The 18,618-nt window shown below is 37.2% G+C and overlaps 1 protein-coding gene across 5 annotated transcripts in view; it reads left to right on the forward strand.

Annotated features, from left to right (window-relative positions):
• Positions 1 to 18,618, forward strand: part of Stard3nl (STARD3 N-terminal like) — a 69,605-nt gene that overhangs the window by 32,900 nt on the left and 18,087 nt on the right. For 4 of the 5 annotated variants that reach the window (XR_007341704.1, XR_007341705.1, XM_015490233.2 and 1 more), the window contains exons 2-7: positions 6,491 to 6,770; positions 10,460 to 10,537; positions 11,073 to 11,150; positions 12,984 to 13,037; positions 13,151 to 13,268; positions 15,273 to 15,368. Coding sequence is in view for 3 of the 5 variants with exons in the window: in XM_015490233.2 (XP_015345719.1) it covers positions 6,549 to 6,770; positions 10,460 to 10,537; positions 11,073 to 11,150; positions 12,984 to 13,037; positions 13,151 to 13,268; positions 15,273 to 15,368 (646 nt within the window). In the remaining 2 variants the exon portion in view is untranslated. Of the gene's footprint in view, positions 1 to 6,488; positions 6,771 to 10,459; positions 10,538 to 11,072; positions 11,151 to 12,983; positions 13,038 to 13,150; positions 13,269 to 15,272; positions 15,369 to 18,618 lie in introns of those variants that run through there. The other variant, XM_048786473.1, reaches the window with a different exon arrangement.

The raw sequence follows: 18,618 nt of genomic DNA on the forward strand, positions 1-18,618 counted from the left end.
TATTTTTCTCCCCCTTTACTGAGATACCTCCCACTTTTAGTTTTGGGTACTATTTTTCAATTCCTCTTCTTGTAGTATTTTGCTCAAAATGCCTTGCAGTGCTGGATTTTTGGCTGTGAATTCTTTTAACTTTTGTTTATCGTGAAATATTTTAATTTCATTGTCAAATCTGAAGCTTAATTTTGCTGGATATAGTATTCTTGGTTGGAATCCATTATTTTTCAGTGTTTGAAATACGTTGTTCCAGGATCTTCTTGCTTTCAATGTCTGTGATGAAAAATCAGCTGTTAACCTAATTGGTTTACCGCTGAATGTAATCTGCCTCCTTTCTCTCGTAGCTTTTAATGTTCTCTCCTTGTTCTGTATGTTGGATATCTTCATAATTATGTGTCTTGGAGTTGGTCTATTACGGTTTTGAATGTTTGGGGTCCTGTAGGCTTCCAGGATTTGGCAATCCATTCCATCTTTCATATCTGGGAAGTTTTCTAGGATTATTTCATTTAATAGGTTGTCCATTCCTTTGGTTTGAACCTCTATACCTTCTTCTATCCCAGTGACTCTCAAGTTTGGTTTTTTTAATGACATCCCATATCTCTTGGATAGATTGCTCGTGAGTTTTAAGCATCCTTTCTGTGTTGACTGTATTCTTTTCAAGTTGATAAACTTTGTCTTCATTATCTGATATTCTGACTTCTACTTGATCTAGTCTATTTGTAATATTCTCGTTTGAGTTTTTAATTTGGTTTATGGTTTCCTGCATTTCTAGGATTACTGTTTGATTTTTTAAAAAAATCTCTATCTCCTGGTAGAGCTTGTTCTTTGCCATTTGAATTTGTTTATTTAATTCGTTTTCAAAATATACTTTCGTTGCTTGGACTTGCTGTCTCATGTCTTCTCTAATATTCCGTTCCATCTGAGTTAGGTATGCCTTGAGTTCTTTCTCTGTCCATTTTTCTGATGCCTCTAGGTCCTCCTGTAGATTTAAGTTGTCCTGCATTGTTTGTAATCCTTTTTTCCCTTGTTTTTTTCATGTTGTTCACGTTACTTTCTAGCTCTGTTTGACTGCTGTGTTTCTGCTTTCTCCTGTAAATTTGTTTTGGTTTTGTATATCTCTGTTGTCTCTCCTTTGTGGTGGGAGACTATGCCTAGAAATGTTGGGCTTTATTGTACTTTAAAGCTGATTCATTCAATTCATAAAAGGCTTCCGGATTCTGTATGCATGTAGTGATTTGTTGTTTGTTCTTCGGACTTTATGTTTAGGTTAGGTGCTATGATGGTATGAGGGTTAGTATGTCTTGGCTACTTTAGAAGATTGCTCTACTGAAGGGGGATATTAACAGGCGATTGGATCAGGGTGTTTGGTAGTAGCTAGGTATTTAGGAGCCCTATATACAGCCTCGAAACATTCACCTATTTGCATTTAGACAATTACACGTAATGGAAGACGTAATGCTTGGGATGAAAGTTGGGGGGTAGGGGAAGGAAGGTGCTCTTAAAGAGAAAGAAGGAGAGAGAGATAGATTAGAGGAGAATGCAAAGAACAATAAAACTTGAAACGGGAAAGAAAGAAAGAAGGAAAAGGGGAGAAAAGCACAAAGAGAGAAAAATAAAAGAAAAAATTGAAGTCTTAGAAATCCATTTTCTTCTCTTCCAGTAGGTGGAGCTGTGCCCTCCGAGCCGAGCTTCTGCCCTCTATGTGCTGGAAGCAATCCCTGTAAGGCGGCTCCTGGGAGTCTCTCAATCCTGTTAGTTCAGAGCCGTTTCACTTCTCCGGCCCCTCCCCCCTTCCACCTGCCAGCCAGCCATCCAGGTCCTGTTCACCTGAGGTGGTTCCCCAAGGATCTGGTTACACTTGCAGCCCCACCGCATGTCCTATTTCCCGAACGACTGAGAACTCTCTCTGTCATTCATCTAAGCCTCAGTGCTGTGGTGCGGTGATCTGGGAACCAACAGTTTAATTTTTTCGGACCCCTTTGGTGGGCACGCCCCCGGAAACTGGCGGGTAAGACCTTGGGTGTCACCGCTGGTGGTAAGGGGAGTTGGGGAACGGGAATCCCCTCTGCTTCCCTACAGACACGCCCCCGGAGAGATTCCCGAGGTTTCCTGGCTGCTTGTATCTGGAGGGGGTGGGAGTCATACACCTGCTAAAGTGGATTCCGCTGGGAAGGAATTCCGTTGGCCGAACTCCGGTGACCTCACCTCTCTGCTATGGCGGGCCCCAGGCTCCTTGCCAGAGTGTCAGAAGGGAGGGGTGGGACTGGTCTGTCTCTGGTTGGTTTCAGTTCACGGTTTGCTATTTCATGAAGGCTTGGCTAGAGACCTCTTCCTAGAGTCCCTGCGCCGCTCCTGCTGAGCTGGCCTCGGGGGCTAGCCGCCTAGTCGCGGGGGCCTCGGGCGGGTGGCCGATGGTCGCCGAGTCGCGCGGGCAGCGGCTGGCGGGTCTGGACCTCTGCGCCGCGTAGCAGAGATTCACTTATCTGGGGCAAACTGTCACCTCCAAAAATCCTACTAATTCCCAGCCGGTCTCTCTTCAGTGGAATTTTGCTAAGAGTTTCTCAGCAGGTAGAATCTAAGCGTATCAATGTGTTTCTCTGACCCCGTTATTGAGGAGGTATTGAAAGCGCTGCCTCCCTGCCCGCCGCCATGTTGGATCCCTACCCTACTTTTTAAAAAAAAAAAAAATTTAAAGAATTTAGGCTAAGACATTCAATGTATATACATTTAAGAAGAAATTTGAGACATACTTGTAGTTACAAGTGTTCTAATTCAAGTCTATCAAAATGAAATAAGTCAGTAAAAAATCAAATCCAGTCTTATAAAGGACAACAACACAAAAACCAAGAGTTTCATAGAGAACACAGATTAGCTGATATTTCCTTAGGTATTTTTGACCAATACTCCCTGTAGTTCTGAGTTCACAGTCTAATTTATGAGAATAAAGAAGATTGTTAAGCTTTTTCTTTGCTCCCATTTGCCCACAAGTCCCTATGAATTCCTCCAAGAAACTATCACTAGGAACCATTTTTATGGGGGTGGGAAGGAGAGGGAGCAGGTGGAGGTTGTTGATTTTGCTTACCTGCTGTTGTGAACTTCAAGACACTCTGATAGGTGGCTTTTAGTCAGTTCACCAACAGTGCCAGAGATAGAGGTCAAAGATGGTCAAATGTTTCTAACTTTGATTAGTATGTTTGTAGCATGGGTCTATCAAATTAAGGACCCTCTTTTCTTATTTTCTCTTTTTAGTAGAAGTTTCTCTAAAACAAATTTATTTTTGAAATCTGTTCCATATTTTTTCATGACCTAGAACATCTACATTTGTCACTATATGAAGATCGATTTGCTGCATTAAGTATAGTTAAATAAAAAAAGCAAAGGAAGCTTTCTTCCCCTTTTTTAATTTCCCTTTTTGTCAGAGAAAGATCAATTTGATGAGCCAGGTTGTGCAGAGCAATTTGTGCTTTGGGAAACTTTGTTATTGAAGCTACTACAAGTATCTGTAGCAGTTATACACATACATCTGAAAAATAATGCAATAATTTTGCTTACCTGCTATTGTGAACTCTAAGACACTCTGAGACGTGGCTTTTAGTCAGTTCACCAGCAGTGTCAGAGACAGAGGTCAAAGATGGCCAGATGATTTTAACTTTGATTAGTATGTTTGTAGCAATTTATTTAATTACTTCAAACATGATTTATCTAATTACTTCCCTATTACTCATTTCCCAAGTCATGTGTATGCCATTGTGATGTTCTGCTTTGTTGGGTTTTATATTCATGAGTAGTGGATTTTTGAAACAAGGAGGACTGAGACTAATAAAATAATCTTGAAAATGACTTTAAAAAGAGCCCTTAATTTGGATTGCAAATTTGTTAATGTTTTTACAAAATAGTGAACTTAAGAATTTAAATTTTTAAAATATGTTGCTAATGGATTATTAGATTGACTTAAGAATTATCTGGGTTGCTTTATCTTATTAAAGAATATGTTGTTGCAGAAATATACCTATTTTCATACAGGTTCAGTTCTAGAGGGCATATCAGCTATCCTTTTAAACTTCAAGTATGTGTTTCATCACAGAAAACACTATTTACACTCATTCATTTTGACTTACTATTCCAGAGTTAACTCACTAGAAGTCTGACAGGCAAGGTTTTCTTTTCTTTTCTTTTTAAGTTAGCTGCTTTATGGGGAATATGCCATAGGCCATTGATAGTCCATTTACTAGGATGCTTTTCATAGTATCCAGACAAATCATGTAGAAGTACTTAACATTTTTGGAACTTTATATTTTCTTTATACAAGGTGCAAAAGTAAACTCCTACTGAGCTTTTCAAAATGCTTTGCTGATTTGCTGATTCTGAGGAAGCAAAGTGAATAAACAAGATACTGTTATCTTGTTTATTAATGTTGGCTAGGTTAGGGGAAATTAAAGAGAAGGACTCCATAGTATCCTGGAGATTTCTGTTCAAGAGCCTAACAAAATGACAGTTGAATTTATTTCTGCTGTTATAAATGTAGTATGTTCAAATTAAGAAATTTGAAGAATGTAGAAACAGTAAAAAGAAGAGGGAAATACAGTATCATCAGGCAGAGGTAATCATTACTAACATCTTATATATTTTGTATGTACATTCTTTAAAGAATTTGGTTTAGGTGTATTTTATAGTCATAAACAAACTACATGTTTATATTCCATATAGTGTTAGATTTTTATTAAGTTATCACTCAAACATGTTTCTAAGTCCTTACAAATGCTTCATAACCATTCATTTTAATCTGTCTACTATGGCTACACCATGATTTATCTAATTACTTCCCTATTATTAGATATTTAGATCATTTTCTAATTTATACTACTATAGATATAAAGTATTTTAATAGAGATTTTTGTTGAAATATAATACAGTTTATGTACTTATACATAAGTGTAAAGCATTTTGAAATTTTCACCAGTCAACATGACACTGAAACTGTCTGTATCAGTGAATTATCTCTTAACTGAACACACCCATGTTACCATTACTAAATCAAGAGATAGAACTTTACCAAGTCCGCTAAATGCACTCCTGTATTGTGCCCTGCAATCATCATTCCCTTCCTCTTGCTCCAGGGTAACTAACTACTAACTTGACTCATAATATATCAATTTTGCTTTGAATGTCTTTAGTTTAAATAATTTCCTTTAAAATTTCCAGAAGTAGAGTATGAATATTTAAAAAATATTAGTTAATATAATCAATAATTTTTATAAAAATATCAAATCATTTTTCCACCTTATTATATACATAATGCAAAGGATTATTTTTTCCTGCATGTGGGAAGGAAGAAAGATCAGCTCAATGTTAAAGAGACAACATTCTGGACAGGGAATAAGACCAAATGAGACCATATTGCTTTGGAGAAATCTCAGCAGTCTGCTTCCAACTTCTGTTACCCAGCTAGAAAATGCTTCTCTTTTTCTGGACATAGCTAATCATGGCACATTTAAAAAGATGAGCATGGTAAGCTATACTGGTTCTTAATGCTTCTGGACACAAATAACATATGAACATCTACCCACATTCATGGCCAAAGAAAAGCACATGAGTTCAGTAGGTCATAGAGTCCATATATCCTCATACAAGGAGAGATATTATAGGAAGAGAAATGGAAATATTTGGCAAACAATCATACTATCCACTATATCTTTCATTGATGAAGTTAGATTGTTTAGATTATTCATCTTTTTATAATAAGATTTTTCATCTTATTATCGAAATACTTCCTGGTCTTGGGGAACCTGCATTTCTACATAGGGCTATACCTTCTGTAATCATTAATTGGGTGGTTACATACTGTTGAACTTTTGAGGGTTGAACTTTTGGGGGCACAAACAACTCTTCCAAGAAGAGGCCCAGAAACATATGTTCATTAAGAGGTAATGGGGAAATGCTATGTTTATTAAGCACTTCAGGTTAAAAAAAAAAAAATCTTCATTAGGAAACAAGGTTTTTCTTTTTTTTTTTTTTTTCTTTTTTAGTAGCTGAAAGCTTATATGTTCTCCTTATGTGTGCAAGCAAATGTTCAGTAAATGGTTTCCTAGTTCATAGGCAATGACACTTGCAGGACAGTGGGGGTCTTCTCCCTGGCACAGCAAAAGAGCTGGCTTGGTGCTTTCAGCTTTCACAAGACATTTGCTTCAGGTTATCAGGATTGACTTTTGGTTATGGTTAACACCCTTTCCTATCATAAATTTGTGTTCTTCTTTATTGCATTCTTCTTGATTTTTTCCGTAGCAGATATTTTGTGGTGTTGAGAACATTAAGTGTTGTTAATTTCATGTTCTCTTTGTCTTTATTAAAACATGAATACCTTCTAACAGGACCCTCTGCTGCTCAGTTAGACAGTCTCACAGTCATGAGGGTAGCGTGCTTGTACTAGGTAAAATATAATACAGTTTATGTACTTATACATTGATTTAACATGATCTCTCTCTTTCATTTCCCAAAGGTGTCTTCTCTCTAGGGATGGTGAAGTTGGGAAAAGGTTCCTTTAACCCTTCTCCGGGATGAACCACCTGCCAGACATGGAGAATACACTCACTGGGAGCCAGAGCTCCCATGCTTCTCTGCGCGAGGTCCACTCCATCAACCCCACACAACTCATGGCCAGGATTGAGTCCTATGAAGGAAGGGAAAAGAAAGGCATATCCGATGTCAGGAGGACTTTCTGTTTGTTTGTCACCTTTGACCTCTTATTTGTAACATTACTATGGATAATAGAGTTAAATGTAAGTTGATTTTTTTTCATGACTTTTATAAGAAATGAGTCCAGAAACAAAAATATATTCTTCAAATAAACTTTTTATGTATCATTTAGTGAATTTCATCTTTTTCCAGATGATGCAGCATTGTTTGAAACAAATGAGTAAATTTAAAGCTCACTTTGGCTTTTTGAAATTTGAATTCCTAGTGTTTTGCTCAATAATAAGAGTTGACAAACTTTAGGCTGTGGGATGAATTCAGTTGGCATGTCTTAGCAAAGTTTTGTTGGAACACAGCTATGCCCATTTGTTTATATATGCCTATGGTTTGACTTTGTGTGTAAGTAGTTGGGTTAAGTAGTTAAGCCAGAGACCTTCTGGCCTAAGAGGCAAAAATAATTATTTCCTAGACCTTTTCAGAATGAATTCACCAACTTCTCAAAAATACACAAAATGCTTCTGAAATGTTTTAGCTATTACATCTACTTTTCTAGCGCCATTGCTGCAGATTTTGTGTATTTTTTTTCAGAGATCACTTTTTCATATTATATCAAGTAAGTTTTCTTAGAGGCATTTGGACATATGCAATTATATTACCAAATAATTGCCTCCATCAGTGTTGCCTGTTACAAATGTAATGCACAATTTAAAGCATATAATTTAAGATTCTATAGTTGTTACAGTAATAAAAGTTAAAATAAACAAGAGAAATTCATTATAAACATATTTTATTTAACCTGATGTGCCTATTTTCTCCCAAAGCCCTGGTTCAGGTTGATTATATTTTTCCCCAACTAACAGTGGGTTCTTCCTGAAGGCTTCCCTCTCAGCAACACTCTTGCCTTCATCAACACAACTCATTGATTGCATTCATCAGCCACTCTTGCTTGCTTCCTTTTGCTCTCAGAATGTAACAGGCTCCTTTTTGTCTTGGGTCCTCTATACTAGTAGTTTCCTCTGTATGAGGAATAAATAAATTCCTTTATTTAATAAATAAATTCCCTTATTCTTTTGTAGATTCTGATATCCTATCATTCTGAAGTCAGTTTAAATGTCACCATCATTCTGTCAGACTGTCCTGCTTCTGTTTTCTGTATAGTACTTATTTTCTTACTTGTCCTCTCTCCTGCCTTGCTAGGATGCACGCTAATGAAGACAGAGATATTGTTTTGTTTTCAGAAGTTTCTTTAATTAAAACAGTGAGTGTCTGGTACTCCATGGGTGCCCAGCAAATATTTAACAAATGGACAAAGATCATTGTGGTAGTGGTGTGTAGCTTGATTATATTAGTGGCAGGTTAGCACTATAAGAACACTAACTCAGGAGCTGTTGAAAGAATGCCATTTGAGATTGTGTGAGTAGGAGGGAAGAGCTCACCTGAGAAGCAGAAGACTTGCTGACAGTCTGATTTTATCCTCCCTAGTAACCAAAGATGACTCTCAACTTTTTAATGATGGACTTAGAAATTGTTCCTGTGCCAAAATGCTTGGGACCAGAAGTTTCAGATTTTGTATTTAAAATTTCTCAGTATTTTCTTATATATAATGAGATATCTTGGGGTTGAGACAAATTCTAAACACAAAATTTATTCATATGTACTTTATATACATCCTGAAGATAATTTTGTACTGTTTTTCGAGGGCCTGCATTTGGGATGAGAGATCAAATGTGGAATTTTCCACTTGTGGTGAGAATGCCAGTGCTCAAAATGTTTCACATTTTGTAGCATTTCAGATTTTATATCTTTGAATGAAGAATGGTCAGTTTGAACCAGAAAGAATTTGATTTGGTGTGCAACTATAGTCAGTCAATTTGACATACCTAGAGCTAGACAAAGATTGTGAAATAAGGATTTAGAGTGTAAGTTAAGGTTTTAGGTAATAAATCCTAAATATCTTATTGAAAAACACAAAGTTAGGGTCTTTTTTAAAGTGAGAAGATACCAGAGGAAAACTTTTTCTACTGGAAAAACCATGCTGACAGCTTTGATTCCTGCTGTCTTGGGAACAGAAGTGGAGTGAGGGGGTGGTCACAGTGGTAGAGAACCCTCTTTGCCATGGACTACTCAGAATAATTATTCTCTTAATATTCTGGATATTGGAATGTTTCCTTAGTTTGGAGAGACAAAGCAATGTAAATAGATGGTCGGTTGGTCTTTAGTGATTTTTCCTTGTGACCAGGCTTTCAGTTCTATTTATTTATAGAAATTTATAGCCAAGCAGGTACAAAATCAATTTGTACTAATTTTAGAAACCTAAAACTCCTTCAGGTATTTTAAGGTACAGAATAGTATTTTTGGTTTGTTTTCACTTGGATAACAAATACAAATCCATGAAAAGGTAGTTAAGCTAAGACCACCCTTTCCTTGTGACATTTTAATTTGACAAATTAGGGAATCTTGTAAAGGTATTCCTTGTTCTTTCCCTCTTATCCAATTGCCTGGTCACTTTGTTTTGTCCTTTTTCAGTGCATCTCTATTTGTTTGCCAGGACTTTGTTCAGAATTAGAAGCTTGAAGTTAATGTTTCATATCACATTCCTTCTGACCAGGCTGGTCCATGAGCTGTCACCATTAAGAGAGTCTGTCTGGTACTCTGTCCATGGCCTGTCATATGTCCCTTTACTTGATTTTCTTAAAAGAAAAAAAAAATACATATATATATATATATATATATATATATATATATATATATTTATCCATAGTTTAATTTGTAAAATTTTAAACTTGATAATTTAAAATTCATTTTCATGGTAGAATTAGGGGGGGACAGAAAGTTTATCTTGTTGGGTTTGATTTTCACCATTTCCTGTAACTGTCACATGTTTCCAATTTTGTTATCCAAGTTATATATGTAAATTGATAAGAGTAGAGAATTTTATTTTTTATTGTTTTTTTTTTTAGTTACACATGACACTAGAATCCCCTTTGATATAATTGTATAAGCATGGAATATATCTTATTTTAGTTAGGATCCCATTCTTGTGCGTGTACATCATGATGGGATTCACTGTGGCGTTCCCATTTATGTACATGGGAAAATTATGTCAGATTCTTCACTGTCTTTCCTTTTCCTATCCCCTGGCTTCCCTCTATTTCCCTTTGTCTAATCTATTGAACTTCTGTTATTCCTCCCCCCATCCCCGACTTAATTGTGAGTTACCCTCCATATATCAGCAGAAACATTTGACCTTTAGTTTTTGACTTGTTTCACTTAGCATAAAGAGTTTAGAATTTTAAAATGCCAGGAGCAAAATAAAAAGATGAAAAAAATAAAGAGAATTTTTATACTTCTCTTATGTGTCTTGCTAATTGTCCTCATTTGTGTTTGCTGTAAGATCATGGGAGCCTGAGCCTTCCAGAACCTAAAACTATTGGTCTTCAAGTGAAGAAGGCTTGAATAAATGTGCCTTCTTTAAAAGCGTGTATGTATATATATGCTTGAAGACTTTATTTTAAAAGAGAAAATATGATTTTTAATATTTTAGTATTTAAAATATGAATTGCAAAGTCATTGCTCCTTATTATACATTTATATCTTTTGCATGAATGAACTCTGAAGAAGTGGGAAGTGCTGTTCAGCCTTTTAAAATTATGAGGCTTCTTTTCTTCCAAACATTTCTGGGTTCAAGACTGGTAGGAAAGTATATAGGAAACCTCACTCTTGTTTCATTTTCTCAAGTAAATCCTTGTTTTTTGCTTTTTACTCTTTTTCCTAGGTGAACGGAGGCATTGAGAACACGTTAGAGAAGGAGGTGGTACAGTATGACTACTACTCATCTTATTTTGATATATTTGTGAGTATTTTCTTTTGTAACTCCTTACAAATAGAATTACAACAAAAGACAATTTTTCTTAAATAGGCCTAAAATTTGATGCCATTTTTTTCTACCTTGAATGTAAACTGTATTCCTTTTCCCTGAATTACTCACTAAGGAAGTGTCTAATCATTGCAAGGAAAGAAATAAAGAGAGGGCAGAAGGAATCATTCCCATGTTCTAGATGAGAGCACACAGCTCAAGTAGAACCTTTTGACATGTCCTAGCCACTGAAAGGCAAATTCACCTGCTTTCATGATAGCCTGATAAAAATGCTATTTCTTTTCTAGATTGCTCCTTTTTGTTAAGGAGAAATTAATCTGACACCTTACTTCAGTTACTTTACTTGAGGATCTGGGGTAGGCAGTCCCACATGCTGGTCTAGGAGTCAGTGCCCATTTGGGGCAATCTGCAATTGCACTAGAATGGTGTATTTAAAATATGTATTTTAAAATATATTTTATTATATGTATTTTAAATAACTTGTCTTCTTTACCTTTGTTTTTTGGTCCAGCTTTTGGCAGTTTTTCGATTTAAAGTGCTGATACTCGCATATGCTGTATGCAGACTGCGCCATTGGTGGGCAATAGCGGTGAGTGTGCCATGATGAGCTGGTCATCTCCTCTGGGGTTCTGACCAGGGCCTGTGCACAACAAGCCCGAGCTGGGAGAAGAGAAGGGGTTTTAACCAGGCAGAATTTCACTAGCAAATTTCACTAATTCTTCCCGAGTCCCTTTCCTCTCTGGCTTTAGTAGACTTAATTCTCCAGGTCTTCTTTCTAATGTTAAAGAGTAATCAGGTTCATTTCTAAGATGCTGAGTCAAATGAGGACTCTGGAGGTCCAAGAATGATGATTGGCCAAACATCCATCTACCCTGTGTTTCATGTTGCCGAAGAGATAAAAACAGGATCCTCTGTCCCAGAAATATTTAGAAAATTCTTTTGTTAAAACTGCCTAGATATTTAAAGATTTGATCTGTGTTTATTTTGATAATCAATTTCCCCCTCTTTTACCCACTTCCCCTATTCTGGAAGAAGAAGCTTCTAAGCTCATTCCTGTTCCCCCTAGTTTCATGAGGATAGTGATATTTTTACTTATTTCTTTCCTAGCTTTTAGCACAAAGCTTGGACACGTGGTACTCATCTTCAGTAAACATTAAGGGATTAAAAGAATTAGAAGCAATTCTGCCTGAATGTTTTTTGCCATTTCCACAGATGTTCTGAATACATTGGGGGTAAGGGGCAAGAGAATGTTGAATCTTCCAAGCTGGAGAGAACTGCATAGGAATATCCCCAAACCCTGCTGTTTGAGGGCTCTGTCTTGTCCTGGTGGGAATAGGAGCTATGCTGCCTTCTGCAGACTAAGTACCAGGGCCATATCTGCCTGGGTCATTTCTTCTTAACATTCCCATCATCACATGATGGAGGTCAGAACCTACGTTAATCCAGAAGCTCTCATTTGAGGGATGTAGTGGACAGGCTAGGCAACTTGATTCCCAAATACTCTAGCTCATATCACACTACCTGTGATGATAGCATATTCCAATTTTCTTTAACAGCCCCATGGAAACATTCTATTCTAGAGTTTCCATGGTGGAGAATACTGTGCCAGACCATTTGTCTTAGTATTTATTTTAGAAAAGTGATTGACGTGCAGACATGCAATGATAAAGCATCTTTAACAGATACTTTCAAATGATCTTTTAAGAATAGATCTGATTTAGCAAATCAATTTTACTGTTTCTGATTCATGTTTAAAACATTTACAGAGAGAGTCCTAGAAGGAGGAGAAGTCAGCTGGTACCTAAAGAGCACTTAGTGCCAGCCTGTAAAGTAAACCAGCATTAGGGCGTGAAATGTCTCCTCTCCCAAACAGCTCACTCTGGGGTATGTGTATGTGTGTGTGCACGCACGCGCCTGCAAGCAACTTGTTAACACTTACTAAGCAAGATCCTTGATATTCCCTGGCCTCCATTCTGTCATACTGCTATTAGCATTGACTGTGGTCAGGTTTCATCATGCTAAAAATATTAATTGGAAGTGAAAGTGACAAGGCTCCGGTATGGTAGAATTGCTCTGGGCTTCATAACCTCTATGGAAAGCCTTGTCTGTACATTTTCACAAATTTGTTGTATGTGACTGAATATTGTAACTTCTGATAGATAAAGTGTAGTTTTATAACACATCAGTCTGCTAAAACTTGGGAGAAGAAATACCATAAGCAGCCAATTGGCAATTATGTGCCACATATATAGCCCATTTTGCCCTGGTCTGGGTGTAGGGGACCAATATAAAGTAATATGGGAAGGAATCAGGCCAAGAATAGGTGTTGCCTGCTCTTGGCTTAAATGGGTCTCTTATATGAGGGAGGTGCCTTCACAGTGAGAAATGTCTAATTTGAGCACTGCTTCATTGTGTCTTTCAGTTAACAACAGCAGTGACCAGTGCCTTTTTACTAGCAAAAGTGATCCTTTCAAAGGTATGGCCTCCCCCTTTTCCTGTACCATTGTCCTCTGCACTGATGAAGCCTCATTTCCCAGTGTGAGCTGATAGTGACTGCCTCCCTTCTCCTGGTCACACCTGTTCTTCCAGCTTTTCTCCCAAGGGGCGTTTGGCTATGTGTTGCCCATCATTTCATTCATCCTCGCCTGGATCGAGACATGGTTCCTGGATTTCAAAGTGTTACCTCAAGAAGCAGAAGAAGAAAACAGTAAGTTTCTGTGAAAGTCAGCCTCCAGAGACTACTAGTTCAGTACCAAGTAGCAAGGGAGAGATGTGGCTTCTGGATGTGAGGGGAGCCATGAGGGGATAGAGTGAGTGAGTCAGTCACAGCATCTCTATTCTTCATTGACTATACCAAAATGGAGAGAAGGGTTGGGTAGGTGAGTGGATGGCAACAGGAAGTGATTCTTCTTTCTGGCTGTCAGTCCAGGCTTCCCCAAGAGAAAATATGAACACTGGCTAAAAAGTCGTTCAAGAAACAGCTACTTTGCATATGGTTTCATTTTGGAAAATCTCATTAACAAAATCTCAAAAAAATTGACACCACCTCATTCTTCTTGGGAGGTTGAACTTTTCTCATTGTTAATAATCATCATACAACACTAAACATTTTGTGCTTATAAATGGAACTATCCTGTTTAGGGGTAGAAATTTTTAAACAATTTTAAGTGAACGAATCAGCAATTTTCAACAAAGTCTGTGGTTCTCTAAAGTGTCATATTGATATGTATACAGTAGGTGTTGGCCTACTATGGGTTGGGTGTAATTAATACAATGAAGGCTTAGAGCTGGGACCATAATGATGCAGGTGAAGTTGAGAGGGGGAAAAACTACAGTCCTACAGCCCGAGCAGTGCTCAGCCCTCTCACATGACAGCTAGCATGGTGTACTCCTGAGCCCTGCTGAAACTGTTATCTCATTGCTTGGTTTTCAGTGTGCCAGGATGTTGAGTAGGAAGGGCAGATGAACTGTTGAGCTGTACAGTTAATTATTGGGCTGGGATCTTTTTCACATGTTGCCTTAGTGGAGGCTCATGTGTCCTGCCTACCCCTCTCTGAGTTGAAATAGCCAAGATCAATTCAGACTCCCTTGCAGTTTCCAGATCTCCTACCTCGTTGCCCTTATCCATCATCTGGCTCAACATGCCATGCCTCATAGAGAAAAAAATCTTATATCTTACAGAATCTTAGTCATAATTATAGTTTCAAAAATGACAGGATGAACAATAACTTTGCACAGTTTGATTTTGGAAAAATCTCTTCAGCAGGAAAAAAAAATAACCTATAAGAAAAGAGTTATAGTTCAAGAGTAGATTTAAAAAATATATAAAAATGTGGTCCAAGATGTATTTTCTATCCTGTGCATTAGGGTGTGAAATGTCTCCTCTCCCAAACAGCTCACTCTGGGGTATGTGTATGAAAGCATAGTGTGGAGAAAGAATAGGTAAAGCTAAAGAATGTATGGAAGTTTATTTTAATTGTATATAAACATCATATTGAACTTAATTGAATCATGAACTTTTAATATGACTAAAGTTTAACTGAACCAATTCCACAGTGTCCAATAAAGCTGAACACAGAATTATTAGATTTTGAAAACAGCATTTGCTTCTAGTATCAGTAGCAGAGAGGACACATGTACCTGGCATCTGCTGTCTGGGTGCTTCCTCCCACTGTCTCCTAACATTTGCTCAGTCCTCAGCCAAAGTAGTCAATTGTTGATGTTCTTCATCATGTGTTAGTGTTCTGGATTTCATTGTCTTCCCCTTGCTTTTTAATGCCCTTCTTTTGTTTGCAGATCTTTTTTGCATAGGTGTTTCTTAATCAACTTTACTTTTTTTTACATACTTATAAAAAGGCCAGCTAGATATTATGCTTGATACCTGGCATTTCTCTAAACACATGCAGATGGTGTACCATTTGTACAGGCTGACTGGGTTTTGATTTCACTTTGTGGTTGTTTTTGTGGGAATACAGGGATTAATAAGGGAAAGATGCTCTAAATATTGAGTTGAAGGAGTAGCATGAAACAGTTTTTTTGAACTACTTTATTTTCTATTTTTACAGTATTGGTTCGTAGTTTATTAATGAAAGCTTTATTTTTGTTGAAAGATTTTGAGAATATCTCTTTTTACCATTTATAATATTTAATTTTTGCCAAGAACCTACCAGGAAGGTGATACATTCACAGATCTGAATTTCTTCTTTTCCAGGACTCCTGATAGTTCAGGATGCATCAGAGAGGGCAGCCCTCATACCTGCTGGTCTTTCTGATGGTCAGTTCTATTCCCCTCCTGAATCTGAAGCAGGTAAAAATTTGATTACCATTTTTGTTTTTATCTATCAATTAAAAGCTCTGCCCTCCAACCCTCTTACTACCCTCTCTGTTTCTCAATATAGTTGCCAAACATTTAGCACACCAGGATATGTAAGACATGACCTTACATGTTACCAGTGGTGAGATAAAGAGATCTAAAAATGAATGCCCTGGAGGGACACAAACACTGTGACTTGCTGTCTCCATCTCAGAAGACAAGTAGACAAGGGAAGGTTCTTGAACTCTTTTTCATTGCCTTTCATCCTTAAGTCAACCTTCCTGTGTAATTGCCTGTGGCCGTGAATGGCAGCTCTGTCCACCAGATATCCAAGTCAAAAACAGAGCCTTGAGCACTCCCTACTTTCTTCTGGCTGATATCTTCTTGTTCATAAGGATGTGTGATCCTCCTTTCTTTTTTTTTGCCTCCGTCATATTATTTCTGTCATATCACTCCCTGGCAGCTCCAACCCCAGTTCAGCATTCCTTGCTTCAGCTTTCATCAAAACTTATGTCTCCATACCTCCCCCCCCCCACTAAATAACTACCACTGTTCTCAAAACAGTGGCCATCAAAAACCAAAAAACAACCTGACTAAATGTGGAAAGGCCTTAAACAGATATTTCCCTATGAAGGTAAACAGATGGCTAATAAGCACATGAAAAGTTGCTTAATACCACTAATCACTAGAAAAATGAAAATCAAAACCATAATGAGATACTATACCTTTTAGGATGACTGTTAATATATATTAGAAAAGAAGTATTGGTGTGGACATAAAGAAATTGGAACCCTTATGCACTGCATTTGAGAATGTAAAATGGTATATATAGTTTCTATAGGAGGCAAGATGATGTTTCCTCAAAAAATTGAACATAGAATTATCTCAACTGTTATACCTTTGGATCTATATCCAGAAGAAATGAAAGCAGGAACACAATTATATATTTGTCCTCCTATTTACAGAGTAGCATTATTCATTATTCATAGTAACCAAAGGTAGAAACAACTTGAACAGCCACCAGCAGATAAATGAATAAACAAAATATGATATATACATCCAATGAAATATTGCTCAGTCTTAAAAAGGAAAAAAAATTCTGACACATGCTCTAACATATATGAACCTTGAACATATTATCCTAAATAAAGTAAGTGAGGCACATAAGGACAACTAGCACATAAAGAATTTAATGAAGTACCTGGAGTAGTCAAGTTCACAGAAACAAAGAACAGTGGTTCCCAGGGACTAAGAACTTTGGAATGCATGGTAGTAATGGTTGCAAAACAAGGTAGATGTATTTAAAGCAAGGACTGGGTGCACTTACAAAGAGCTAAAATGTCAAATTTTATTTTAATTGTAGTTTGCCACAATTAAAAATATTTTCAAAGTTGCTAATACTCTATAGGTGCCTGGTGCTGTTCTCAGGTCTTTAGAACTGAAATTCACTCATTTTCTCCTCTTAACCATACTAATATATAAGACTTGATTATCTCCAACATGGAGATAAGAAAATTGAGACACAGAGAATGGAAGCAGTTGCTCAGCATCACACAAATAAGGCTCCACTACTAGGGTCCATGGTCATAACTGCTAAAGTCTGCAGCCTTTTGGTATTTGTGAAAATGCGGAATTGATCCTGTCAGTCACCTGTCCAAAAGCCTTCAGTGGCATAAAGGACTCATAATTGAATAGTCTCGGAGTCTGGCAGAAAGCACCTCTGTTCCCACTCTTACTCAGTTGTCTAACTTCTTACCTCCTTTACTGCCTTCTTGTGTTTGTAGCTTTTCTGAAAATGCTGTGTTGCATCTTCTCTTGATATTCTCCATATCATGTCTCCACCACATATTCCAAAGACCTCTGCACACTGTTTTCTACCCATCCCATCACTCCTGGAAGTCTTGGTCAGGTGTCCTTTGCCTGGTCTTTGGGACCTCTATTCTAGCCCTGTCATCTTCATCTGTGACCTGGTTTGTTTCTGCCATGGGACGTAAGCTTGATTTAGAGTCTACTTATTATATGTCCAACTGTCTTCATCTGTGACCTGGTTTGTTTCTACCATGGGACGTAAGCTTGATTTAGAGCCTACTTATTATATGTCCAACATCCAACACGAGGAGTGTTTTACACATTATAATAAAACAGACTCCTGGCAGAAAGAGCTGTGTGAATGATGGTAGACTATCGGTATGGGATCTAAAAGTAGTATAAAATGCAAAACTGTAAATCCACATGAGATACAGATGTGGTTTAGCAGAGAATCTGTTTCTGAGACAATAGTAACTAAAATTAAGTATTAATGTTTTTACTACCAAATTGTAAGTGCTGTTTCTTTCTAATACTTTATGTCATAGGATTAATACTTAAAAAAAAAAGAGGTGGGGCATTTCATAATGTATTTCATGCCATTCAACTTTTTCTAAGACTATTCCAACTTGTCAGCTAATTCTTTATCTAAGACTGATGCGGTTTCCCAGTTCTACTGTTTTTTTCTTAAAAACATGAGGAATTTCACCTCAGGCATTCCCTCCCCATCAAGCTTTGCACTGGTAGATCCCAGGGCTTCTGCCTATGACATTTGCTACCACCTAGTGGTCCTCTGGGGCATTACTGTTTCACTGAATCATAAATCTGCACAAGAACCAAAACATTTTCATAGTATTCCACTAGGTGGCTACTTTGTTCAAGACAAAAGGCAGATTAGTAGTGGTGGGTGAAGAGAAGTGCCCCTAAGGCCTTGCTATATTGTTTTTTTTTTTTGTTGTTGTTTGTTTGTTTGTTTGTTTTGCATTGCCTGTTCAATTCAGGAAAGAATTAGAAGTGAAAATTATTATTTGAGGTAATGTGCCTAAAGAAAGAACATTCTATTCTTATTATGCCAGTAGCTGAAAAATCAGTCTTTTAGTAGCTGATTTTTACTAGACATAGGAGCATCTGAAAGGTTTGGCTTCCTTTCTTGTCTTTTTTTTTTTTTTAATCCAGCATCTAATGCAGTACCTGGCACATAGATTTAGAACTGTTGAAAGGTTAGATAAAAATAAGAGAGAAATTGAGGCATCACACATAAAAGTGTCAGCATTTTTCCTGTCACTGATCGACTTGAATTTTAGACCTGTAAATTAGGATACTAGCACATTTTAGTAGATGAACACTTAAGGGCTAGAAAAGTAATTTGTATGTAGGCTTGCTAACCACGTCCTAAAATCCGTGAATTAAATGGAACGAACAAGGAAACAAAGTCCTC

The sequence above is a fragment of the Marmota marmota genome, unplaced genomic scaffold, assembly GCF_001458135.2.
Source record: "Marmota marmota marmota unplaced genomic scaffold, marMar, whole genome shotgun sequence".
NCBI classification, from domain to species: domain Eukaryota; kingdom Metazoa; phylum Chordata; class Mammalia; order Rodentia; family Sciuridae; genus Marmota; species Marmota marmota.